At 59.4% G+C, this 24776-nt stretch overlaps 5 protein-coding genes across 6 annotated transcripts; 1 reads left to right on the top strand and 4 right to left on the bottom strand.

The window, feature by feature from the left end:
• Positions 1–123: 123 nt before the first annotated feature.
• Positions 124–3485, bottom strand: LOC119712220 (interferon-induced 35 kDa protein-like). Its single transcript, XM_038163231.1, has 9 exons — positions 3325–3485; positions 3175–3249; positions 2484–2639; positions 2046–2153; positions 1605–1749; positions 1256–1386; positions 915–1104; positions 539–645; positions 124–417 (listed from the first exon to the last, which is right to left on the bottom strand). Exons 1-9 carry the CDS (start codon positions 3337–3339, stop codon positions 205–207), a joined length of 1140 nt encoding a protein of 379 aa, XP_038019159.1. The 5' UTR covers positions 3340–3485; the 3' UTR covers positions 124–204.
• Positions 3486–3895: 410 nt separating this feature from the next.
• On the bottom strand, positions 3896–6249 carry RPL27 (ribosomal protein L27). 2 transcript variants are annotated; one of them, XM_038163265.1, is made up of 5 exons: positions 6173–6249; positions 5991–6073; positions 5451–5620; positions 4801–4911; positions 3896–3986 (listed from the first exon to the last, which is right to left on the bottom strand). In XM_038163265.1, the coding sequence occupies exons 2-5, from the start codon at positions 6069–6071 to the stop codon at positions 3938–3940; spliced, it is 411 nt and encodes a 136-aa protein (XP_038019193.1). In that variant the 5' UTR covers positions 6072–6073; positions 6173–6249; the 3' UTR covers positions 3896–3937. The 2 variants fall into 2 exon arrangements, with proteins under 2 accessions (XP_038019193.1, XP_038019194.1); XM_038163266.1 differs by lacking the exon at positions 6173–6249 and having other exon boundaries at positions 5991–6074.
• A 378-nt stretch (positions 6250–6627) lies between these two features.
• RUNDC1 (RUN domain containing 1) lies at positions 6628–10620 on the bottom strand. The gene is made up of 5 exons (XM_038163221.1): positions 10216–10620; positions 9491–9649; positions 9024–9222; positions 8671–8760; positions 6628–8138 (listed from the first exon to the last, which is right to left on the bottom strand). Exons 1-5 carry the CDS (start codon positions 10543–10545, stop codon positions 7273–7275), a joined length of 1644 nt encoding a protein of 547 aa, XP_038019149.1. The 5' UTR covers positions 10546–10620; the 3' UTR covers positions 6628–7272.
• A 2081-nt stretch (positions 10621–12701) lies between these two features.
• On the top strand, positions 12702–17529 carry LOC119712222 (alanyl-tRNA editing protein Aarsd1-like). The gene is made up of 13 exons (XM_038163233.1): positions 12702–13127; positions 13164–13249; positions 13329–13451; positions 13522–13681; positions 14098–14155; positions 14498–14654; positions 14742–14858; positions 15464–15594; positions 15768–15834; positions 16016–16107; positions 16563–16617; positions 17086–17180; positions 17316–17529. Exons 2-13 carry the CDS (start codon positions 13211–13213, stop codon positions 17449–17451), a joined length of 1230 nt encoding a protein of 409 aa, XP_038019161.1. The 5' UTR covers positions 12702–13127; positions 13164–13210; the 3' UTR covers positions 17452–17529.
• A 641-nt stretch (positions 17530–18170) lies between these two features.
• G6PC1 (glucose-6-phosphatase catalytic subunit 1) lies at positions 18171–21883 on the bottom strand. The gene is made up of 5 exons (XM_038163232.1): positions 21606–21883; positions 21002–21111; positions 20589–20697; positions 20256–20371; positions 18171–20142 (listed from the first exon to the last, which is right to left on the bottom strand). The coding sequence occupies exons 1-5, from the start codon at positions 21833–21835 to the stop codon at positions 19631–19633; spliced, it is 1077 nt and encodes a 358-aa protein (XP_038019160.1). The 5' UTR covers positions 21836–21883; the 3' UTR covers positions 18171–19630.
• Positions 21884–24776: the final 2893 nt, after the last annotated feature.

Genomic DNA, 24776 nt, shown 5'->3' on the forward strand with positions numbered 1-24776 from the left:
CCTCAGAGCGCGGTCGGGAAGGGCCCAGAGTCCCTCCGGCCCCTCACAGCACGGCGGGGAAGGGCTCAGCCTCCCCCCGGCCCTGCAGGCAGCGCCCGGCCCCAACTCAACAGACACGGTGGGTGCTCCCAACAGACACTTTTATTTCCCCCGTGCGGGTCAACGGACGCACGGAGCTCCTCGGGCTGACGGGGCCGGCCAGGACTAGCCCACAGCTGGCCAGGACTCGTCGGTGTCCTCCACGAACACGGCCATCGCTGTCCGTCCCGCTGGGACGTAGGCGAGCGCATCCACCTCGCCGCCGCCGCGGCTGGCCTTCTGGAAGTGGATCTCCAGGGCGTCTCTCATGGAGTCCACGCTCAGCACATCGGGGATGCCCAGGAGCAGGACGGTCCTGGGGCAGCGGGAGGGCTGGAGCTGGGCAGAGCAGGGGGTGAGCTGCGGAGCAGTGCAGGGAGAGGGGCTTCGGGAGCCCCCCAAGCTGTGCTGCCCCCACCCAGGCTGGTAGGTGCTGTTTGCACAGGGTTCCTGCCCTTACCTGCAGGTTAGAGATGTCTCCAGTCATGCATGGTGATATTCTGATTTTGTATTTCTCTTTCCCAATTGGCACCTGGATATATCCTTTTTCAATGAGCGGCTCTGCCACTGCATATGGAGAGAAAAGCCCTGAGCTGCCTAGGTCAGCTCCAGGGGAGGTTTTGTCCCTGGCACAGGCACCAAGGCTGACACTGCCCAGCTCACTGCTCAGTTCACCCACACCAGCACAGTTTTGGGGGAGGCAGGACAGCCTGGGGCTCACTGTCTCTTCCCTGTTCCTCAAACACAGCTTCATCTGCTCTCAGGAGATTTCCCCCCAGAGCAGGTCGGGCTGCTCCACCCTTGCCAGCCACCCAGGCTCAGCACACCCCACGCACCTCCATACTGTGTGAAGGTCAGCACCACCTGGTAAGAGTCCTCCAAGAACTCCCTGCTCTCCACCTCACTGCCCCCATTCTTTGTCTTGCTGAAGAAGAGCTCCAGCTTGTCCAGCAGTGCCTCCTTGGAGATGTCCAGCCTGGGCAAGTCAGACACAAGGATGCTTCTGCTGCTCTGAGTCAGCCTGATCTGTGGGTGGCACCGGCCAGTCAGTGCCAGGGCAGGACTGGCCCCAGAGCTCGGGGGAGCAGTGCTGGGTGTGCCCTGGTCGAGGCAGGCTCAGAAGGGGGAAGCAGCGTGCCCAGGGCAGCCCCATGGCATGGGCACCCTCGGGCCCTACCTCCAGGGCAGATGGCAGCAGGATGTCCATTGGCACTGCCTGCACTCGCACTCTGCACTGGTCGAGCTCCTCCAGCTCCCCACAGCTCAGCTCCACCGTGTGCTCCTTCATCTCTATGATCCTCTGGGCCACTGCGGGCAGGGAGAGCCCCCAGCACAGGGGAGTGACTGCCCACTCCCAGCGCTTTCCAGGACACGACACGGCACAGCAAAGGTGTTGGGGAGGAGGCACAGCCCCACACAAGGCAGAGAGAGGGGCAGTGCCAAACTCTGGCACAGGGAGGGGACACAGAGCAGGCCCCAAAATGACCGAGGACACCTGGCCAGAGCAGTGCTCCTCTCACACTTACCCTCTGCCTCCTCAAAGGTGATGAGAGCTGAGCCCCCTGGCAGAGGGCAGTGGATCAGTGGGGTGAGCATCAGCTTGTTCATGTCCTCCTTGTTTGCTGTGAGTCCCTTAAAGATCATTTTCTTTTCTGGCAAGGCAGACAGTATCTAGGTACAAATACAGACAGCACCTGGAGGAGACTGCCCCCTGCACAGGGCATGTCCCTGCCAATCCATGGACTAGAAATAAACTCATAGCTCAAATAAACTGCTGGAGAACCTCAGCAGAGTCTCTCCTAGTGTCTGGCTGTGCCTGGAATCCCAAAGCCATGACCAGAGCTCCTGGCCCTGGCAGAGGAGCTGTTCCAGTCATCACAGACTTCCCAGCTGCATTCACCTGCAGCTTCTCCAGCCAGGCTTGTGCCCTTGCCAGCAGACCCAAGTGCCCACACACACTCTGTTACCATCACAGGATCATTCCAGTGGGCCCTCTTCTTCAATTCTTCCAGTTTATTTTTCAGAGCCTGCTTCTCCTGCCTCAGTCTATTGTTCTCCTCCTTTATTGCAAAAATCTGGAAGGAAGGAAGGAAGGAAAGAGTGGGAAGTAGGGAACACCAGGACACAAAGGGCTGCAGTACTCTTCTGTTCTGAGCACAGCACTGTTCCTGGGCACACAGCTCCAGCCCATTCTCTGGCTCTTGACTGCCTGCAGCTCTGCCCTGGTTCCTCTCCTTTGAGGACAGCCCTCCCCTCACTGTGGCACTGCCTCATTTCTCAGCACAGGGCTTGTGTTTCCCATGAAACCTCCACTGGATCCCAGGCAAGTGATCTCAGAGCAGTGACCTGCATCATGCAGCTCCTGCCACCCTTCCAAACCTAAGACACATCCACTGAACACTGACCTGGTGGGCTCTTTCTTCATCTCCATTTAAAGGCAGTTGTTGCTCTAAAATTTTAAGAAGTTCTCCTTCTTTCTTCAGCTGTTGCGTCTTTTGCTGTGCATCTTCCTTGGCCTTTTGTAGCTTTGCAGAGTCTTGCTCCAGAGCACTGTAAAGTTCCTGTGAGAAGCACCATCAGACAGCAAGACACTGATGACATTACATCACCCCCACCAGCCACCCAGCCCCGGCACAGGCTGGGAATGAGCCCGGACCCTAGAACAGGCTCTCCTCTCAGGCTGGGAATGAGCCCGGACCCTAGAACAGGCTCTCCTCTCAGGCTGGGAATGAGCCCGGACCCTAGAACAGGCTCTCCGCTCAGGCTGGGAATGAGCCCGGACCCTAGAACAGGCTCTCCTCTCAGGCTGGGAATGAGCCTGGACCCTAGAACAGGCTCTCCTCTCAGGCTGGGAATGAGCCCGGACCCTAGAACAGGCTCTCCTCTCAGGCTGGGAATGAGCCCGGACCCTAGAACAGGTTCTCAGGCTGGGAATGAGCCCGGACCCTAGAACAGGCTCTCCTCTCCATGGGATTACTCCTCTCTGCCGCCTCTGACTCCTAGAGAAGACTCGAGCTCCTGGCCAGGGCCGAGCGGGCGGAACCCGGACAGTCGGGACGCGGCCGCCCCATCCCTCTCTGGCGCAGCCGGACCCACCTTGCATCGCTCGATCTCCTGCCGGAGCTGCTCGGGGCTCTTCAGGCTGTCCTCCTGCAGCCGGACGAAGGATTCCTAAAGACAGAAGAGGTCTCAGCCGCGCTGCGCCGCCCCCCGCCCGCCGGTCCCCGTGGCTCGGCTCCTCCTCACCTCCTCCGAATCCATCCCCGCGGCGCTGGCGGCAGCACAGCCCGGAGCCCCGGTCCCGCGGAGAGCCCTGCCCTGCCTGCCGGGACCGCTGCCCCTACTCCGTCCGTGCGACCGGGCTCCCCGTGTCCGCTCTCGCCTTTCGCTTTCGTTTTCGCGATCTCGCCCCGCCCCGGCCCCTCCGAGCGCAACCCCGACCCGCCCAGCCCCGTCCGGCACCTCCTCGCCTCCTCTCCCCCATCCCATCCCCGCCTGACTCGCCTTCCCTGAGCACCCGCCCGGCCTGCCAGGAACGGACCAGCTACTAAATACAGGAATAAACTGTTCTGAGCGGACCAGCTAGTAAATATAGGAATAAACTACTCCGAATGGACCAGCTACTAAATATAAACTATTCCGAATGGACCAGCTACTAAATATTAACTGGTCCATTCCTAACCCACTCTTGGATTTACAACTCGACCCAGCCCCTGCTCCCCTGGACTACAGCTTCCCCAGCTCTTGGAGACACAGAGGAAGCATGAGAGCACACCGCAAAGGCCACTGCTTGTTTGTTAAATAACAAAAAAATACATGGTTTTTAATAAACATTTATTGATGCAACCTCGTTACATCCTTAGAATCGCAGCTTCTGGAAGAACCACTTATTCTTGCCGGTTTTATACCTGAAAGAGAACACACAGGTTAAAGGATGTGTACCAGCAGGTAACAGCAGCAAACCTGCACCTGAGCTGTCCCAGCCAGACAGGATGTAGCACCTAATTTACCCAGAGGTAATTCACCTGGTGTCTATGGTCTGGGCTACAACTAAACCCACTTTAACTATTGAAATTCCAAGGGAAGCAAGTACCAGGTTCCAGATTTCTCATGAAGGACACTTGCACTGTGGCAGTTTCCACCCCAATGGGCACAAGCACAGGACACGGCCATCCCGCTGGACACCTTGTGTGGCAGGGGGAGATGCCCTTGGAGAACAGCTATGGGGCTGCCTGAGACAGTGTGTCCCACTGAGGCCACACAGCTCCTTCCTCTGAAGGAACTTCTGAACAGAAATCCATAAAGAAAGAGCAGAAACCCCAGCACTACCACACAAAGCAACAGCACTGCCCTGGCCCACGCAGTGATCAGAGAGAGGATGAACGGGCAGCATCTTGTCAGATCATCCTGTGGCACCTGAGAGGCCCTGCAGGTGCTGGCACACACACAGGTGAAAAGAACACGCTCAACACACACAGGTGCAAAAAAGCCGGGGTGGAAGTGCCGACTTGGAAATGCAGACTGCAGCACAGCGACACCGTCCCCTCACACGGGTAAACAGCACCAACAACAGGGAAGAGAGGAACTCCAGGACAGCGACACCGTCCCCTCACACCGGTAAGAGCACAAACAACACTGAAGAGACCACTCCAAGACAGCGACACCAACTCCTCACACCAGTAACAGCACAAACAACACTAAAGAGACAAGCTCCCAACTCACCTCTCCTCAAATTTCACCTTGGCCTCACGTCTTGCTTTGCGTTTCAGAGCGGGATCCCTGAACACGTCCTTATTGACCACTGTTTTGTCCAGGGGAATATCCACAGAATACCTACGAGAGAGCAGAACAGTTCAAACGGGGCACGGTACCTGGCACAGGGCTGAAAACCGAGCACAGCCAGGATCGGTCAAACACTCGTTCTCGTGTCCAGTCAAGGAGTTACAGCTCCCAAAGTCTCCTCAGCTCAGGAATCACCAAACCACTAAAGCAGTCTCAGTTCAGCCTATAAAGGAGCCACAACCTTTCTGAGGGGTATGCAGCTCTGTTCCATGGAGCTGCTCTGAGAGCCCTGAGACACAGTAAGAAATGGTTCTGCCAGCTTCAGACCCTCGGAGCTGTCTCAAACTGCTCACCTGCTGACACCCCCTGAGCAAAGGGAAAATTAGAGTGGCTGAAATAAGAGCCAGATGCCTAATCCCAAAATTTCATTAATATTTCCACTCAGCCTCAGACTCCAACTCCATTTTTGCAGAGCCTGAGCCTCACATTCTCTCAGCCATGGCATTAACAGCCCTGGTAACTCTCGGTGTCCAGCAGAGAACACAAGAACCACGAAAGCAGCCGAGACCCCTGCCGGTAGCAGCACTCACCGGGTGGGCATCAGGTGGTTGTAGTTGTAAACCTTCACGAAGGACTTGATCTTGGACCTTTTAGCGATCTTTTTCTTGCCCATGGCAGCAGTCACCTTACGCGGGTAGCGGTCGATGCCGGCCACCAAGGCATGGCTGTACGGCCGGTCCGAGGTGCCATCGTCGATGTTCTGAAACAAGCAGGCCGCGGCGGCGGCGATCGCACCGGGGAGCCGCGGCCCCGCAGGACCCGCGCCCGTGCCGGTCCCCGGGCTGCCGCTCGCCCCGGCGGGACGGGACGGACCCGCGCCCGTGGCGGCCCCCGGACAGCCGCTCGGCCCAGCGGGACGGGGCGGACCCGCGCCCGTGCCGGCCCCCGGGCTGCCGCTCGCCCCGGCGGGACGGGGCGGACCCGCGCCCGTGCCGGCCCCCGGGCTGCCGCTCGCCCCGGCGGGACGGGACGGACCCGCGCCCGTGCCGGCCCCCGGGCTGCCGCTCGCCCCGGCGGGACGGGACGGACCCGCGCTCGGCGCGACGCCGCCGGCCCAGCCCCACGCTCACCTTCACGATGACGGCCTTGCGCCCCGAGTAGCGGCCGGCCAGCACCAGCACCACCTTCCCCGGCTTCATGAACTTCCCCATCTCTGCGGAGAGAGCAGCCGGCAGTCAGACCGTGCCCGCCACCCTCGCCCGGGCCGCCACCCCCGCGGATGGCGGCGGATCCCGCACCCGCCCGCTCTCACCGAGGTTCCGCTGCAATGGCGCTTAGTAAGAAAAGAGAACGGGATGCTGGGCCGGGCTTAGCCTTCTGTGTGACTCACTTCCGCCCGTCACAGACCCTCCCCGCGCACGGCGCTGCTGGGTCCGCCTCAGCCCTCTTCCCCGCGCACGGCGGTGCCGGTGTCCGCCTCAGCCGCCCCTTTCCCGAGCACGGCGGTGCCGGTATCCGCCTCGCCCGCCCCCTCCCCGCGCACGGCGGTGCCGGTGTCCGCCTCGCCCGCCCCCTCCCCGCGCACGGCGGTGCCGGTGTCCGCTTCGCCCGCCCCCTCCCCGGGCACGGCGGTGCCGGTGTCTGCCTCAGCCGCCCCCTCCCCGCGCACGGCGGTGCCGGTGTCCGCCTCGCCCGCCCCCTCCCCGCGCACGGCAGCCGCCGTGTCACAGCCCCGGTAACGGACAGAGCACACGGGACGGCGGCGGGCTCGGCCCACAGGTGGTACAGCGGTATTTAATACACCCCGCGGGACAGCGGGCTGCGGTGACCCCCCACAAAAGCCCGGAACAAGGAGCTGGGTCCGTTGGACAATGCGCCCCGGCAGCCCAAGGGACACAGGCTGCAGAGCCGCTGCAGGAGCCCCCGGGCACCTCTGGCTCAGCCCCCATCTTCTCCTACCGGGGGAGGTCAATTCCCATGTGCCCCGGCAGCTCCCAAGGTGCCTCCACACCTGCCAGCTCTCTCCTACACGAGGGATCATGTGTGTGCAAGGTGCAGAGCAGAGACTGCAAGAAACAGCCACAAAGGAGCTCAGCTGCACATCCCACGGGCCTTCCCCCACCCACAGGCCCCCTGGCCAGGCCTTTGCCCCTCACTCCTGAACAGTCAGTGGCCACTGGGCAGGGCAGTTTGGCCCAAGAGCAGCAGAGAGTGGGCAGGGTGAGGTGCTGCTGCCCAGCCTGTGGCCTCCAGCCACTCTTTATCGGACAACACGCTGCCAACATCACGAGACCCTAAGATTTCCCTAAAAGCAAATATCAAAGAGACAAACTTGGTCTTACAAAAGCCAGGCTACTTGAGCCCAACAGCTGCCTACTAGTGGGAAAATAGATGAATGACAATAAAAACACATCAAAACGCATCTTTGATGTTTTTCAGCTGCCGAACAGCCAGGTCAACCGGGAGGTTGAACTTCAAGTTGCTCAGGCGGCTGAGGAGGGTGAGCGCGCTTTCGAAGCCGGTGTTGGCCATGTAGCTCCAGGGCTGGTAGTGAGACTGAACCAGAGCTCCAGACTTGCAGATGAGGTTGAGCCACGAGACCAGGCGCTGCTCGTTCAGCGCCATGCACACCAGCGCCTTCAGCTCCGAGTCCGCGCTGCGCTTGAAGGGGCCGTGCTCCGTGAGCACCGTGTGGATGGCTGCCAGCAGGCTCTGCTTCGGGGTGGCCACCACTGCTCCTGTCACGGGCAAGGCGAAGGACTGGGACAGCTTGCGAGCCGGCGATTCCACGAAGGCTCGGCCGTTCTTAGCGTTGTAATACTTGACAAAGAGTTCCCAGGGGTGCATGGTCTGCGGCGAGGGCGTGAAGGCGGGAATCAAGCACGCGATGGGGGCCAACACCAGGCTCATGCCTGGGGAAGAGGCGTAGAGCCCGTGGGCCAGCAGGTCCCGCAGGGCCACCGCCAGCTCCCTGCGCACAGCCAGAGTCAGCTCGTCTCTGCCTCCCAGGGGAACGTCCTGCAGCTCAGAGGAGCAGATAACATGCTCTGCCTGCTGGTGTTTCAGGGCTAGCTGCCTCACCCGCTCCACCGACAACTCCAGCTTCTCTATTAAGGGGGAGAAGTCCTGGTTGTCTTGGTCCTTCTGCCAGAGGGTGCGAGGGATCTGACCCGTGGCACAGCCAAACTGGCTGACAGCAAAGATCTGCAGCACGGCCAGCACGCGGCGCATGAGCTGCAGGCCCGTTTCTTGCATCCTTCTGGCATCTTCTGGGTTCACTGACCAGGGTAGAAAAAACAAAGACATAATCTCATTAGGGAGTCAACAACTCTGCTTGTTCATACACACAAAGGGAGTCCAAATATCTGAAAATTCCTTCAGGTTAGCATTCTGAGTAGCAGCAGATGCCTCATGCTACATTTTTGTATTTTCAGCAGGTTCAAGGGATAAGAAGGGAGGTCTCAAACTCTAAAGAACACTGGATCCCTCCCAGCTCACTGTACCTGCTCACAGAGCTTGGAGCCTGAAGAGCAGGAATTACAGTGTGTTTTACACCAAGTATCAGCAGTCTTTTCCTGACCCCCACTGAGGACTGGGCCCACCCTCCATGCCACATGCTCAGGCTCTGTGACTACTCTGGGGATCCCATGAAGGAGGGTAAAGGAACAGGACACAGGCCTTCAGCAGAGGGAGTGCCAAAGCACAGGAACCAGCTGCCAGGAAAAAGCACACAAGGACTGGTTTGTGCTCATCAAAGCTCCAGGGAGGAGCTGGAGCTTTGCTGACAGTGCTGAGCCCAGCAGTGCCCACCTCTGTTCCCAGAAGGCCGGGTGCTGGGTTTGTAGGAGCCTCCACAGTCACAATGGCCATCTTCTGCCTTGCCAGAGCTTCCAACTTCATCTACAAAAAGGATTTCATTATTTCACATTTGTGAATTTCAGCTGCATATCCCAAGGATTAAGGCCAACGTTCCTCAGACCCCTCTAAACCTCTTTTGTCACTCTATCAATACTTTTCCTCACCATCAGTTTAGAGAGATTTGTACTTTCCTGTGACCCAGAAGCTGTTCCTGCATCTCCCGACATTTGCGACTTTCCTCCTCATGACTGCGTCAGGGAACTACAAAACAATTCAGTCTGCTCATTCAAAAACTCATCACTGACCCTGAATGAAGTTGATGAACATTTCGAGGTCCCTTATCTGGGTCTTCAGCTGTTCCACCAGCTGCTCCTTCACCCTGGCTGGGTTCACAATCTGTGCTATGGCAGCATCCACCCGCTGCCGCAGTTCCTCAGGAGAGAGCGCTGCAAAATCTTCACTCAAGTCCATGTCCAGCTTCTTTATCAACTCATTTATAATCATCTGCAAAACACAAGTGAGCAGTGTGATTTCACCACGTGGCATTGCTCCCTGGGAGTTTTAAGACTCTTTCCCAGAGGTTCCCTCAGAAACAGGACACCTTTGCTGCATAGAAATAACTGCAAAAGACACATGACAGGTTCACACATGTAGACAAACTCCTGACACTCTATTATAGCTGCTGGTGAGAAATACAGACTGACGAGTGCCTACAGTATGTAAGACACTCAGAAGGGCTAGGAAATACAGCAGGAGGATTTGCGAGCCTTACCCGTTGTCTTTCCATAACCACAGACTGTGGCAGGGAATCATAGCTGCCCTCTTGGTAAGCAAAGGTCTCCAGGTCATCCAGCTGTGTCTTCAGCTGCAGGATCAGCTCTCTCTGTTTCTCCTTCTGGACCTCAATTTGCTCCTGCTTCTCTCGCTCACCCTGAAAAAAAAGTTATCAGTAAATAAATCTGAAGGCTTATTGTCATACCCAAGCCACAGAGAACAGGATTATGACACGACGAGTATCTCCTGCAGCTCATGTACTTCACTAGTCAGCACTGCAAACCAGTCTGAGAGAGAAATGTGTCTGAGCACCAAGCAGAGGTACCAGCTACATCACCTGATCCGATAAGGGAGGGGAAGCACCTCTCCAGACCGCTTGCACCCACGTCCTCTCCCACACAGCCAGGATCCAGGAAGAAAGAGGCCAAATAACACGCACATATCGCAAATCCTCTGAGTCAGCCGTGCTGTGCCAGGGCGTGGAGCGGTGACACACCGCTCAGGGCTCTAAGGCACATCCCTGCGAGCTGGCTCCGAGTCACCAGGAGCCTGTGCACGTCTCCTGCTGGGCTCCGCGCAAACCCGAGCACCGCGGGCGGCCCAGCCGCCGGGCCGCTGCCGGCAGCGGGATGGCAGCCGCCGCTCATGGCCCTCAGGCGGGGTTAACCCCGCACGCCCACCTCGGGGCTATGCCCAGCAAAGCGCGCCGGCACCGGCACTCACCGGAGCGGCGCCGAGACCGTGCGGCAGCGGCGCGGGGCAGCCGCGGAAGGCGAAGTCCTCGAGGTCGCGGAGCAGGCGCTGCTGCTCGGCCGGGCCGGCCCGGGCCACCTGCCGCAGCCGGAACTGCACCTGAGCGAAGTGCGAGGCGAGCGCCAGCAGCGCCCCGTGCAGCCGGCGCCGCTCGGCCCGCAGCCGCGGCACCGACTCCGGCGAATCTCCCCCCGTGGCCGCCGCCTCTTCGTCCTCCTCGTCCTCGTCCTCCTCCGCCGACACGGCGCCCACCGGCGCCCAGCGCTCGCCGGGGCCCAGCGAGCCGCCCTCTCCCTCCATAGCCGCCGCTACCGGCGCCGGGACGCCGCCGCCATCTTGGCGCTGCGGGGCGGAGGCGGGCGGGGCCACGGGCGGGGCCAGCGCGCCCCCTCGCGGCCCGGCGCGGCGGCGGCCCCGGGGACGCGCACCGGTGACGGGGCCGCGGGTTGGCTGCTCCGGTGCGCGCGCCCGCAGCCGCGCCCCCGGCCCGGAATAGCGCGGGGCGGGGTCGGCACCGCCATGGCGAGGTGAGCGCGGCCGGACGGGACGGGCGGCGCACCGAACCCGTGCACGGCGCCCGGTGCCCGGCGGAGGCACCGCCCGACGGGAGGCTCCGAGCTGGAGCAGCGGGGAGCGGCGCCGGGCCGGGCAGAGGGGAGCGGACACAGGCCGGCCGGGCCCCGCCGAGCGCCCGGCCAGGGGCGTGTGGGACGGCAGCGGGGAGAGTCACGGGGCCGGTGTCCGCTGCCCACCCCGGTCGGCACCCGCCCGGCTCTCTCTGCCCGTCCCGGGGCTCGGCACAGGCAGAGCCCGTGTCCGGGGCCCTTTCCTCGCCCCCGGCCCCCTGCGGGCCCTGCTGAGCTCTGCTGGGCACCGGGAAATGCCCGCTGGTGACAGCCGCTGGTGACAGCCGCTGGTGACAGCCGCTGCTCTGCTCTTGCCCAAGGCAACCCGCAAAGACACTGTGGTACGACCGGCCCCGGTACGTGTACCTGGAGTTCTGTGTCGAGGACAGCACGGACGTCAAGGTCGTCATCGAGGACCACCGGCTGGTGTTCAGGTGAGCTGCCGCTGCCCTGCCGGCCGGCACGGCCCTGCTCTGAGGGTGGTTCAGAGGAGCGGGAGGACTCTGTCAGAGGACAGCACGCGTAGCCTCAGCTCCCTCCTAAACCCGGTTGCAACAATGTTTTGGCAGTTGCAAAAATGCAGACGGTGTGGAGTTCTACAACGAGATCAACCTGTACGCCAGAGTCAACTCCAAGGTGAGGTTTCCCGCCAACAAACTGTTCTCTGACAGCCTCTGTCAGGCTCAGACTCAGAGCCAATCTGTGCAGTCTTGAGCAACACTGCTTAACACTGAATACTGCCCATTCTGAGAGCCCCAGCTGTTGAGCTGATACTCACACTGCTGCCTTGAGCCAGAAACAACCTGGCTCTGTGGGTCTGTGACCCTACAGCCTGCACAGGGCTGAGCAGAGAGGAGCCTGGCAGACCCTGAGGCACCCCGATCTCTTGGCAGGACTCCCGGGAGAAGCGCTCTGACCGCTCCATCACATGCTTTATGAGGAAGTGGAAGGAGAAAGTGGCTTGGCCGCGCATCACCAAGGAGAACATCAAGGTGTGCCTGGTGCCTCAGTGCATGTGCTATCCCCACTCAGCACCTCGTGGCTCTTAGGAACCAACCTGCCCCCAGGACAGACACAGAAGCCCCCACAGGGGATCCCAAGACAGAGCTCCCAAAAAGCCCTACCTGATAATCACCACTAGTGCACAGACCTCTGCCCTCCATGAAGGATGTTGCACCCCTTTTCCTTGACACACTCAGGATCAGGACCAATGCCTGCAAAGGGACACTTCTGCTTCCTGCCCCTGCCCTTCTCACAAGGCCCCTTGCCTGTGCAGGAGCTGCCCCTGGCCTGCAGGTCCCTGCAGTGCTGCTCCCCTCGCTCAGGGGATGCTCTCTGTGCCCACAGCCAGCCTGGCTCTCCGTGGACTTTGACAACTGGCGAGACTGGGAAGGGGACGAGGAGGTAGAGAGGGCCATGGTGGAACAGTATGCAGAGGTGAGCTGGGCCACCGGCCTCAGGATCGTGGGGCACATCGTATGGGTGTGTGGGATGGGGGGATGTTGGGCATTCGGGGATCCAGACATTTGTTTCCCATCCAGATGCTGGAGAAGGTGACAGACAAAGGCCCCCCGCCAGCCATGGATGACCTGGATGTAAGTACCACCTGCCAGCTGCTTCCTGATGCCCTGCCGAGCACAACCCAGCCTCAGCCTTCCACCGGCTCCGGGACACCGGCAGCACCTCCCGCTGCACCCCTCGGGCAGCCTGTCCTGGAGCCAGCGTGGAAACGCTCCCCGGGACAACCGGCTGGTGCCACCCGCTGCCACCGGAGCTGGTCCGGTCGCGGCCCAGTCGCCGGCACCTCGCTCGTCCTTCCCGCAGGATGACTGACGCCCAGGCCCCTGGGGACGCCGCGGCCGCAGGAGGCCAGCCGGTGCACCGGCAGCACGCACCGGGGAGCAGCGCGGGCAGGGCTTTCCGAGGAAGCGGAGCCGCCTCAGCTCGAGCGTCGCCGCGGGCAGCGCTCCCGACCCTGGGCGGCGGACGCGCTCCGGTCTCCCGTAGCCGGCTAACCTCGCGGGGCACGGGGCAATAAACGTGAACTGCCGCAGCCGTGTGCCGTGCGCTCGGGCCGCCGCCGCGCCGGGCACCGGGAGCCGCTCGCCCGCACCGGCCCCGGCAGCGCGCGCCGCCGGCGGGAGCGCGCCCGCGCGTCACCGTGCAGGCCCCGCCCCCTCGCGGCACGGCGGCCGCCACCGCCGGTCCCCGTCCCTGTCCCTCCGCGGCCGCCACCGCCGGTCCCCGTCCCTGTCCCTCCGCGGCCGCCACCGCCGGTCCCCGTCCCTGTCCCTCCGCGGCCGCCGCCAGTCCCGGCTCGCTTGCGCCGATCGGTCGCGATGGTGTTCCGGTGCCAGCGGGACAGCTGGGCCCGGCAGGTAGCGTCGGGCCGGGGCCGGGGCCGGGGCGCGGGGCAGGCCCGGGCGGGCCCTCACGGCGCCGCCGTCTCTGTCTCAGTTCACCACCAGGGTGGTGTCGTGCCGGGCGGCCGAGCTGCGGCCCGAGGGCGGCGGGGAGCCGGTGCGCGGGTTCCAGGTGGTGCTGGAGGACACCATCCTCTTCCCCGAGGGCGGCGGGCAGGTAACGGTAACGGGCCGGGCCGGGCGGGGGCCGGGCCGGGGCCGGCGGCGCTGATGTCCCGTGTCCGCAGCCGGACGATCGCGGCCTCATCGGGGACGTGCCGGTGCTGCGCGTGACGCGGCGGGGCCCCGAGGCCGTGCATTTCGTGCCGGCCGCGCTGGAACCGGGCGCCGAAGTGCTGCTGTCGCTGGACTGGGAGCGCCGCTTCGACCACATGCAGCAGCATTCAGGTCCGTCCGGTACCGGGGAGCGCGGTAACACCTCGCGGGGCGTGCCGGTGGGGCGGGGGGCGATCAGCGCCCAGCGTGTCCCCACCCTGGTCAGGGTAGGGAGAAATCCGACAGCTCTGTGTGCACAGTTTGTTCCCAGAACTACTGTGCTCCTCTGCGAGCTCTCCTTGGCTTGTGGACGCACCAAAAACAGGTTTGGAAGAGAAAGTTCAGCCTGCTTTGCAGCCCCAGCGTGTGCTGCAGTGCCAGGAGCCGAGGCTCATGAGGCCAGAGCTGTCTCCTTGCTGCTCCTGAGCACTGGCAGGAGCCCCTCAGTGCCCAGCACTCGCCTGTCGTGGAAAATGTCAACAGGAAAGACACAGCCTGACTGAAAATGCCAGTGGCACTCAAAGCTAGTGCTTGCACATCTCTTCCAGGGCAGCATCTTATCAGTGCCGTTGCAGAACAGATGTTTGGATTCAAGACCACTTCATGGTGAGCAGGATAAAGGTTCCTTTTGACCCGTTTGGCACGTGCCACCATGCTACCCTGCACAGAGCCTGAACACTGAAACACCAGAAGCAATTTGGACATTTCACTTGAGCTCAGACGTTGTGGGAGAGGTGACTGACCTGGAGAGAAGCTGTACAAAGTGTTTGCTCTGTCTTGTCCTCCTTAAGTGTTTGCTTTCCACCTGGTGCTTTGGACATAACAGGGAGGGGAGGGAAGTCTGTTTTGTTTCAGTCACCACATTGCCAGCAGTGGGACGCTGGTGCTGCACAAAGGGACCTCCCAGCTGGTCTCAGCTACAGGAGCAGATGCTCTTCCTTGGTGCAGGGAGCTGGGCCGTCAGCGCAGTGTCATTGAGCTGGACACCCCCTTGGTGACAGCAGAGCAGGTCGAGGCCCTGGAGAAGAGCGTGAACGAGAAAATCCGGGACAGGGTCCCTGTAACAGTGAGGGAGCTGGCTGCAGATGACCCTGAAGTTGAAACAGTGAGTGGTGGGAGAGAACTGATGGTATTCATGGGACTGGAAGAACTGAGCATAGATGTCACCTGCTTTGTCACTCTCCTCTGCCAGGTGAAGAGCCGGGGGCTGCCTGATGACCACGCAGGGCCGGTGCGCGTGGTGGACATCGAAGGCATCGACTCCAACCTGTGCTGTGGCACTCACGTCTCCAACCTGAGTGACCTCCAGGTGGGCTGCTGCAGCTGGGCTGCCTCTGGGAGCCACGCTCCACACAAAGAACAGCCAGAGTCCCTGGGATCCACAGGCTGCCCCAGACTGTGCTGATGGGGAAGGGGGTGGCAGCAGCCCCAGGAGGGTCACACAGGGCTGGGTGCCACAGGTGCTTTCGTTTCCTTGTTGCAGAGCTCAGCCCTGTGTGCAGCAGTGACGTTTTTGCACTGCCAGGGGTGTTGGCCATGTTCCCTCTGCTTAGAGCTCTGATAGTTTTGAGTGTTCATCATGGATGAGAAATCTTCTGTGCAGGAAAATGACGATGAAATCCTAGACCTGCCTTTGAGTATTTGTACTTTCTCAGTCATTGGTTGGAGTCTGTTTCCCAGCAGATACATCCAGATGCCCTGTAGAGTACATCCCATGGCTAGAAGATTGCATAAATTCCATTGTACCACCATCCCCCCCCCTTTTTTTTTTTATGTTGAACTTATGGCTGATTTTAATCTATTTATTTTCAGTAGCAGAGAGTCAAAATTCACTACAAGGCATAATCTGGCAGGAGCTGACCACCTATGTGAATTACCAAATGCTGTTCTGACCAGGTTAATTTTGTTTTTAAGGTTATTAAACTCCTTGGCGTGGAAAAAGGGAAAAAGAACAAAACCAACTTGGTGTTCTTGGTGGGAAACAGAGTGCTGAAGTCAATCGAACAAAGTCACAGTACTGAGAAGGCTCTAACCTCCCTGCTCAAGTAATGCCCTTTCCACTTCTGTTATTTCATCTTCACTCCTCCTCCTGAGAGATACCACATAAGCCTCGGGGTACATGTTGTGGGGCTGTGTATGATGCTGCCTGTTTTGCTCCTTTAGGAAATCCTTCCTTTGTCCTTCAGAGCAGTGATCCAAAGTCTCCCATTTCTTTCAGAAATGGACCAGGTGAGCACGTAGAGGCTGTGAAGAGACTGCAGAGCTCTGTGAAACTGCTCCAGAAGGTAGAAGAATGGCTGGGGAAAGTATTTCCTGTAGACCATTACTGGTGGTAACTGGGAGTCAAATCATTGGCTTCAGTTTTTGTGGATATTATGAAAAGTATAAACTCAAACCTCTGAGAGCACAACTGTGCTCACACTGACTTCTCCAGCTGCAGTACAGTTAATTTCCTTTTTTTTTCAGAATAACCTGAACCTGCTTAGAGACATTGCTGTTTTGATAGCCCGGGACTTCAAGAGCAAACCTGCTCCAAAGCAGCTGTTTGTACTGCACAGGTAGGGGGGAGCTCAGGGAAGAGGGGCCAACAGGATCCCACACGTTTTATGGCAGTTGGCTCTCTCACACCTTGTGAGAGCAGCTTGTTTCCTCAAGGAAGAATATAAACAAAGGAAATAGAATATTAAACTGCCTTGGCCTGGTGCAAACGTGTGCAGCTAAAGGAATCTGTAGTTCAGTCACTGAAGTCTTCTGGTGCTGTAGCTGAGAAATTACTGTGTCCATCTAATTCCTTCTGCACTTGGTATTTTCAAATAAAACCAGGGAGCTCTATTTCTTAAAGATAACACTTACAGAATTCCTAAAGGAGTGCTCAGCGAGGATTTACATATTTAGACAAATAAGAGCAAGAGGCCAAAATCCTGATCAGGCACTTGGTTTCTGATTGAGATTTTGTACTCTAGAGGGGGGTTTTGCTTCTTTCTGAAGTGTTTTTTTTAATCCATCCATACAGGAAAGAGGGTGATTCTGAATTTATGAACATCATTGCTAATGAGATTGGGACAGAGGTGAGTCACTGATTAAGACTAAGCTGACACCACTGTTTTTCCCCCCAGTTTTACACGGACAGAGGCTGGCCTGGCTGCTGTTCCTGCCACAGTCATCATCTGCAGATCTGGTTCCTTTGACAGGTACCTGAGGTTACCTGTCCCCAGCAGCCTCAGTCAGTAGGGCAGTCCTCAACAGTGAGAATTCAGAGCACTGGAGAAGAGCCCCCAAGAGCTGTACAGAGCCTCACTGGCTGAAATAGGTTAGGATAGGATTAGGTAGGAGCAGAATAGAAAGAACAGCAAGTTTCAGTCACAACCACCTAGTCCAGCTGCCAGCTGTATCCTTTTAATTTGGGATACCCCAAGCAGTCTCAGTCGACTTCCAAATTGTCAGTTTGTCATTTGTGTCCTGTGGCCAGTGTCTGTCCTCTTCTTGGACAAGGAGAGCACTGATTTATCTGGAGCAAAGCCCATCTCTGTCCACAGGAAACCCTGCTATTCCTGACTGTGGGAGATGAAAAAGAAGCAGGACTCTTCCTTCTAGCTGGACCTGTTGAAGCGGTTGAAAATTTAGGTCCCAGGTAACGTTTTGGGATTTGTTTAACTCGAGTAAGAATCCTGATGTTGCAGACTGAGCAGCTGCACAGATCCAGGCAGGGATCCGTGTGTGCTCTCTGGGGCAGCTTGGGCTCCAGCCTGTGGTGTTGCTGCTGCAGGGTGGCAGAGCTGCTGGGTGGGAAAGGAGCTGGGAAGCGCGGCCGCTTCCAGGGCAAGGCAGCCAAGATGAGCCGGCGAGGAGAAGTGCAAGCTCTGCTCCAGGAATTCATCAGCCATCAAAACCCTGGAGCATAAGAAACGATTCTCAAAGTAGGTTTGTCTTATATTTGTTTGCATAGGCTTCTCTACCAGAGAATAAAGACCTGAACCCAACAGCTGGTGTGCACATGCTCTGCGTGGGCTGCTCACAGAAATGGGGAGGGGATCTGCCATTGATGCTTTGCTGTGAGGGCTTATTTCTCAGGACAAATGGTGCAGGGATTAAAGTAGTCCTTAGTTAAATACTTTGTAGGGTTCCCAAACCCAGAAGGGGCCTCCTGCTGGCCGTACTTTGGGGCATTTTGCTTTGTGCCACTTGCTCAGGAGAAGTTGCTCGGCACAAATGCTCAAGCAAGAGGCAGCTGGTCCCCCGAGACACCTTGGGCTGGGCAAGGGCAGAGGGCAGCTGGAGGGGAGAGCAGGTACCCCACGAGAAGGAGATCATTCCTCACCATATACCAAGTCCTTTCCCTTGGTGGGGTGCAGTTGTTACTGGTCATTTTTTGACCATCGGTAGTTTTTTGAGCTGATGCAGCTGTAAACTCCCTCGGGATCAGGCAGAGCTGGTTCCCTCAGCTCACCTCTCCTGCCCAGGCAGGCTCTGGAGCTGCTGCAGTCTCCTCTGGAGGAACTAAAGGGCGCTGTGGAGCCACAACAGGGCTCAACAGGTAATTTGAGAATTTACCCTTCCCCTTCTTGCTAGAAATGGCCTGATAGGTTTACTCCAGATGCTGGTAATGAACAGAGAAACAGAATAAAAGAAACCTCCACCCTAAGGAAGTTTATCTGTCATGAACATAGGGATGGGAGCAGCCCCAGCAAATCGAGTTCCCAGCCATGGCTGCTGTGACTGCTGCATGCCCACAGCCTTGGCTGAGCTGTTGGAATGGCACCAGAACAGAGGGACCACCACTGAGGCCTGGGACTGCGTGTGGGGTCAGAGCTGCAGGGGCTGGTGCTTTGGGAGCGATCCTACACATGCACACAGAGTCTGGCAGGAAGTATCTGCACTTCTCTGTGTGTTTTGGACTATCTCAGACCGAGTGAGGATGTTTCCTGAGAAGGTTAATAGCTGGGCTGTACAGCTGCACAGCTTGGAGGGCAGCAGGTTGAGCCCACAGGACTTCCCGAGTGAGCACTGGGCTGGGGTACTGAGGTGAGAAAGGCATGACCCCAACCCCACACCATGGCAAAATGCCAGTTCTGTCCCCAACACCCTGGGGGCTCAGCACGGCCCCAGCTGAGCCAGTTGGTCCCAAAGCTGAGCTCGTTTCTGTAAGCAATGAGGTGACACAAGTTTGTCCCTGTTCCTGGCACAAAGTGCACCCAGAAACCTTGGATGAACAGCACAAAAAAAGCAGCTCATTGCCTCCACTGTGCTGTCGGTGTTCAGCTGCACCTCAGGGCAAAAGGTGAAGACCCAGGGCACTGGGCACTGCCCTTCCTATTGGCTTGAACATGTCTTGCAGCTGTTGAGGGTCTTCAGCCCCCAGGAGAAATGTCCTTCCTCTACCATCTGCAGGCCATGGCACAGCCCTGCGTCCAGGAGCTGATCCCCCATCCCACGGTGCTGGCCAGCAGGAGACTCAAACTCGCCAGCTAAACAACCTTCAGCTTTAATAAAACACCTCCTGTGCCCAGCCCCAGCCCCCCTGTGATGTGATGTGTGCACAGATCCATGTCACACATGTGCACACGTGGGCATGCGTGTCCCCCACACTGATCACAGAGGTGGACACCAAACGTCCCAGGCCTGGGTGTCCCCCACACTGGCACTTATCTCCACATCACAGTCTGTCCCTTCCTGTCACAGAGCTGCCTCTTCAGCAGACCCCAGACGCCCTGAGGTGAGAGCCCTGCTGCCAGTGGTGCTGTCCCCAGCCCTGCAGCACGGAGGTGGCCTGTCCCCACGAGCTGCAAGGGAGTGCAGGACCTCCCTCAGCTGCTGCTGGGTCCTGGGCAGGTGAACCCCACCTGTGGGTGCAGGAGGGACGGCAGGGGAGTCGTGGGCATGCAGGGCTCTCTGTGCCATCAGCCAGCCCCAGCCCAGCGGGACTGGCTCTGTGGGTCCGTATGGCGGGAGCCAGCCAGCAGCACCGCCGGCCCACCTCCACGGTCAGCTCCCAGGGCAGAATCAGCCCGTGCAGATCCGGTGCTGAGGTGCACCCAGGGCCTGGTAGCTGCCCCTGAGACACCCCTGGGGTTCCTGCCTGCCTTAGGCAGCCTTTTTGTGCTGTGTGGCCAGGAGCTGGGAGAGGCAGTAGGGGATGAGGCCGACGGTGGCCAGCGGCACGGCCGCGCTCTTGCAGAAGGAGAGGGCGTAGAAGAGCAGCTGCATGTGGGAGGGCGGCTTGAAGGCATCGAAGACGTGGAGGATGAGGAGGGAGGCAGCGATGCAGCCCAGGCGGAAGGGCAGCTGCTGGCCCTGCTTTAACCGGGAGCTCTCCTGGTACAGGTGGGAGTTGAGGGCCAGCCCCAGCCCGAAGAGGATGCCCAGGTTACGGAGGAGGCTGGCAAAGGGAGTGGTGTCAATGTGGACCCACTCGGGGTTGCTGCACCACTTCTGTGCCTTCTCCAGCGTCCAGAGCAGGTCCACGCCGAATGTCCAGAGCAGCAGGTAGAAACCCAGGGTGAAGCTGAAGAGGAAGAGGGTGATGCCCAGGTAGCGAAGGAAGCTGGCATGGTAGATGCAGCGGACATGCTGGAAGGTCTTGGCCACAGCCATCCCTGCCAGTAACAAAGTGGGAGCATTGGTCAGTGCTGCAGTGCTGCATTGGTCAGTGCTGCAGTCCAGCACAGTGGTGCTGCAGGGACAGGGCTGGGGGGTCTGATACACTCACCTGAGAAAACCCCTGCAATCACCTGGTGGGGGAAGTGAGCGGCAATGAAGACTCGGGACATGCAGACACAGACCTGAACTGCCCAGAACCCAATCCAAAGCACTGTCCACAGCACCCTGTGAGGGACAGGTGGCCATGTCGGTGCCAGGGCCAGCTTGCACTGCCCGTGGCACTGCCATCACGCACTCCAAACAATGCCTGGCTGTCACTGAGCCTGTCCCCACGCAGACCCCAGCTGCCAGCCCACAGCCTTGCACCTTGATGAGCTTGGCTGTGCCTGTCAGTGCTGGAGCCACCTCTGCCTGGCACAGGGGGTTTTGTCACTCAGCTTACCAGTATCCCAGTGTCCTTGACTGCTTCTCTCCCCCAGCAGCAGAGAGGAGGGCCGTCACCATGACGTAGTAGACGCCTGCTGCACCCATGGCATGGCCAGATGGGCTCCCTGGGCAAGAAGAGAGACCCAGGTCAGACTCTGCATGGGCCAGAGCTGAGCACCCACAGGGGTTTGTGCTGAACCACTGCAGCTTCACCAAGGGTCAAGGTCTGCTCCGTGCAGGGGCTGCCCTGCCTCCTTCCCCTGCAGGCACAGCCAGTGTCCCCAGCAGCACGGCAGCAAGGGCCCTCTCTCCAGAGCTGTCCAGGGGTGTGTGCTGCCTGCAGGCTGCCTCTTTGCCTGTTCAGGTCACCATGGGCAAGTACCCTCTGCCCCTGGCTGCAAGCCCCTCCCATGGCTCGGGCAACCCTACCAGGGCCAGTCTCGCAGGTGAGAGGGAACTGCTGGATCTCTGGTGCAGAGCTGTTGCCGTAATAGTCTGTGTCAAGGACCCACCAGTATGGCCTCTCCCCAAAGAGGATCCTGAAAAGAAAACAGAAGGGTTCTGGGGAGGTCCAGGGCACAACTGCAGCTTTAGATATGTCCTGGGGGATGGAAGAAGCAAAGGACCCACAAGTGATGCAGGGGATCCTGACAGACACAGCACCCAGCTGATGGCTTGGTTCTGACAGCTGACACTGCCTGTCCATGTCCCCATCCCCAGCCCTGAGGGAGAAGAGCAAGAACTTCCTGGAAGCAAGTCAACATTGCCTCCTGGGGCGAGGGGCTCTGTGAAGAGCCCCCCACTCAGCACCAGCCCTGGCTGATGGGAGGCTCTGTTTGCAGGAGGCTCCATGTCTGCTTGGAGCAGAGGGGGAGAGCTGTTGCTGCATGGCTTGGGAAAGAGCAACCATTGCCACTGCCCAGCTGGGGCTGAACTCTGTTTCTCTCCAGCCCTGGGGCTGAGAGCACCCATCTGGCCCGCATCAGTCCAGGTGTGCCAGCACAGGTGGGAGTGTTGGCTCGGGGCCACTCACCACTTGAAGACGAGGTTGAGCCAGTCTCCGATCACAGCCACCCAGATGAGCCTGATGCCCACTGCTTCACTGAAGTGGAACCAGATGGGGAAGAGGACAAAAAAAGCATTCCTGAGATCAGCAGCATAGGAGATGAAGAGGAACCAGTCCTGGGAGCCCTGGAAGCGCTGCTGCAGCCAGTGTGTGGTCTGGATGCCCAGGTCGTGCAGGAGGTTCATGTTGGCCTCCATCCTCCTCTGCTGCCCTCGGCGTGCCTCTGGCTGTCCCCTACTCCACCGTGCCACTGGGGTTTTATACTCTGCAGGGTCTCGTTTGCAGCAGGCAGGTCACTGTCCCAGCACTGATCTTTGGACCCAAACCCACTCTTTCCAAAGGTACATCACCAGGGGGTTGTAACAAACATGTTTGGAACAGCTTACGTAAAAGGGGAAAACAGGTTTCGAGGGCACGTGGAGCGCAGTGCTCCAACCCCAGTGCTGTCCCCTGCCCCTCACCATCCCTCACCCAGGGGCACCCTGCAGCACTGGCTCCTCCAGCTACCCTGCACAGTGGCTCAGCTGCTCTGACTGAGCCACAGCCCTTGCTCCGTTATCCCACACCCTGTGTCACCACGTGTGACAGTGCTGCAGAGCTGCCACGACCAGGGCTGACAATTGCTCTGGTGTCTCTGCCATCCCCCCATGAACCAACTCCAGAGCATGGCAAGGATGCCCAGGAGCATGCAGCAGCTGCACGGAGCAGAGGGCACGCTGCCCACCCCCCTCCTCATTCGCCAGGATAATTTAACTTTGCATAAAGGGAAACTTTCAAAGCCATTCCCGGAGGTCCCTGCAGTCCCAGGCAGCCAGGCCTGGGATGCTCCTGGCTGCCAGTCATGTTCTTCTGCTCTCTAGTGGGGGGCTAAAGGACCTTTGCAAACAGGGACTGCACTGCTCCTCCCAGCACTGCTCCCCTGGGTTAATCCCTCCTGCCCCATCAGACGCCAGCTGTGGGTACAGAGCCAAACACAGAGCTCATCCAGCGGTGCCCATGGCCATCCCCTCCACCCCAGCTGCACTCTGCTGTCCCTGCTAGCAGTGCTGGCACTGCAGCTTTGTCACCCCCAACTGCCAGTGCCTGGACACAGCCCCGTGGCAGCAGCACAGGGTGCCCAGCCAGCACCCGCCCCAGCTGAGCAGGCAGCAAGGCATTAATGATCAACAGCCGGTGAAATGCATCACTTATCTCCCTCCTGAGAAAATTCATGTCAGGATCCTTGAACCCCTGCCCTATGTTGTTTGTCTCTGGGAGAGCTGTGTCCAGTACTGAGTCCTGCTGACAAGCTGCAGCAGTTACAGGCCCCATCCTGCCCCTGTGCCCGTGCAGAGCCCAGGGAGCCATGGGTCTGACAGGCAAAACACCTGCAGACCTTGCTCCCTGGGATATGGGCATGGATGGAAGGGAGGAAAGCAGGCAAAGGCCACAGACGCAGACTCAGCCCTGCTGCAGGTGTGTCCCCTCCAGCCTGGCCGTGCTGCACCCAAGGAAGGTGGTCCCAGACCCTGGACTGAGCTCCTGACCTGCATAACATCCCAACAAAACAGAAGCATGCACAGGAACTGAATTACTCTTGCAAAACAAACTCCCCAACAGCTCATTCCAGGGTCTTCAACTGAGAGTGGCTTTGGCCAGCGTGAAGGAATGCAACAGACTTGGCTTCTGTTCCAAAAATATTTTGAAACCGTCAGCAATAAATTCTTCCCAGGAGATTTCACAGCGGAAAATGGGGCAAAAGGTGCTGGGGGATGGGGACTAGCACTCCAGTCCCCTAGGAAAAAGTCACTGCAGGAAAACTGGGGCCATAGTGGGGAGAGGCAGGAAGCAGGATGGAAGCAGCCACCTCCTCCCTCCCAGCACAGAGTGGCTCAGCCCAGTACCCCAGTGTGTTTGTGCAGGGCCAGGTGCACATGCCACTGGTCAGGACTGTGCCAGAGGTGCCAGGGTCCAGATGGTCCCAGCACTGCTCCATGCCCTGCCCTGTGGATAAAGCCCCAGCCCCAAAGTCCCTGCGTGGACCTGGGGCAGGGCAGGGCAGCAGGAGCTGCCTGGGCACTGCAGTATCTTGGGTGTGAAATAGACCTCCAAGAGCTTCTGAGACCCGGCTCGAGGAGGCTCCTACTTCACTGCAGGGTTCTGCATTCTGGCTGCTCTGACAATTGCTCAGGGTCCTGCTCATGCCCTGCACATACAGCCCTGCCAGCAGCACTGCTGGGGCCGTGCACTGTAAACTGGCTGGCTTTCCCAGGAAAGGACTGGGGCCAGGCTGGGGGAACCCAGTTTCTGCCCTGGGTCTGTGTGGCTGCAGTGGCAGCAGCTGGCTCTGGCACACGCTGCGCCCGTGCTCCCCAAGGCTCCAGATGCAGCTCTGGCCAGCTCAGCACCTGTGGGGGCTGAACGTGCCACGTGGAGTGCCCGTGTTTGGTCCAGAATGTTCCCTGACAGCTGCAAGGTCCAGGCTGGGCTGTGGTCACTGCGTCAGCACCGCACATGCGGGCACACAGCGGGCAGGGAGCTGGCTGGGCACGACCTTCCTCCTCTGGGCACAGCCCAGGGGCCACTGCAGCCTCACACTGAGCCATGGCCTGAGCTGCCCTCTCCTCCCCTGTGTGCTGCAGCAAGCTGAGCTGGCTCCCAGGGGCACATGCCACAGCTGCTCAAGCCCCTCTCAGCATTGTTCTGGACAGAGCCACCCTCTACAGCGAGGGCTCGGAGGGGATGGATACCCCCCGTGCCCCCAGGGACACTTTGGTGAGTGTTCAGCATCTGCAGCCGTGTGCCAGGGCTGGCACTGACCTCACCAAGCTTCTTGGTGTCCCCATGCCAGCCTGGCACGGTGGGGAGGGGCTCTCTGGGATCCTGCAGCCCAGAGCTGCACATGCAGCTGGGGGTGTGGAACCGAGGGTCCCCACACAGGGGGGCTGAGCAGGCTGGGCAGCAGCCAAGCCCAGAACTGATTAACACAGCTCGGAACAACTGTTAAACATTAACTCCCTTGTTTGCTCCATATTCCCTGGCAGGAGGCTCCTGCCAGCACTGGGGTCCAGGAGCAGCGCCAGGACAACTCACACAGCCGTGCCAGGCACTGTGCCAGGCTCTGGGGCAGCCCCACAGCCCCCGGAGCCCCGCAGAGCT

This window comes from Motacilla alba, chromosome 27 (assembly GCF_015832195.1).
Source record: "Motacilla alba alba isolate MOTALB_02 chromosome 27, Motacilla_alba_V1.0_pri, whole genome shotgun sequence".
In the NCBI taxonomy this organism is placed as follows: domain Eukaryota; kingdom Metazoa; phylum Chordata; class Aves; order Passeriformes; family Motacillidae; genus Motacilla; species Motacilla alba.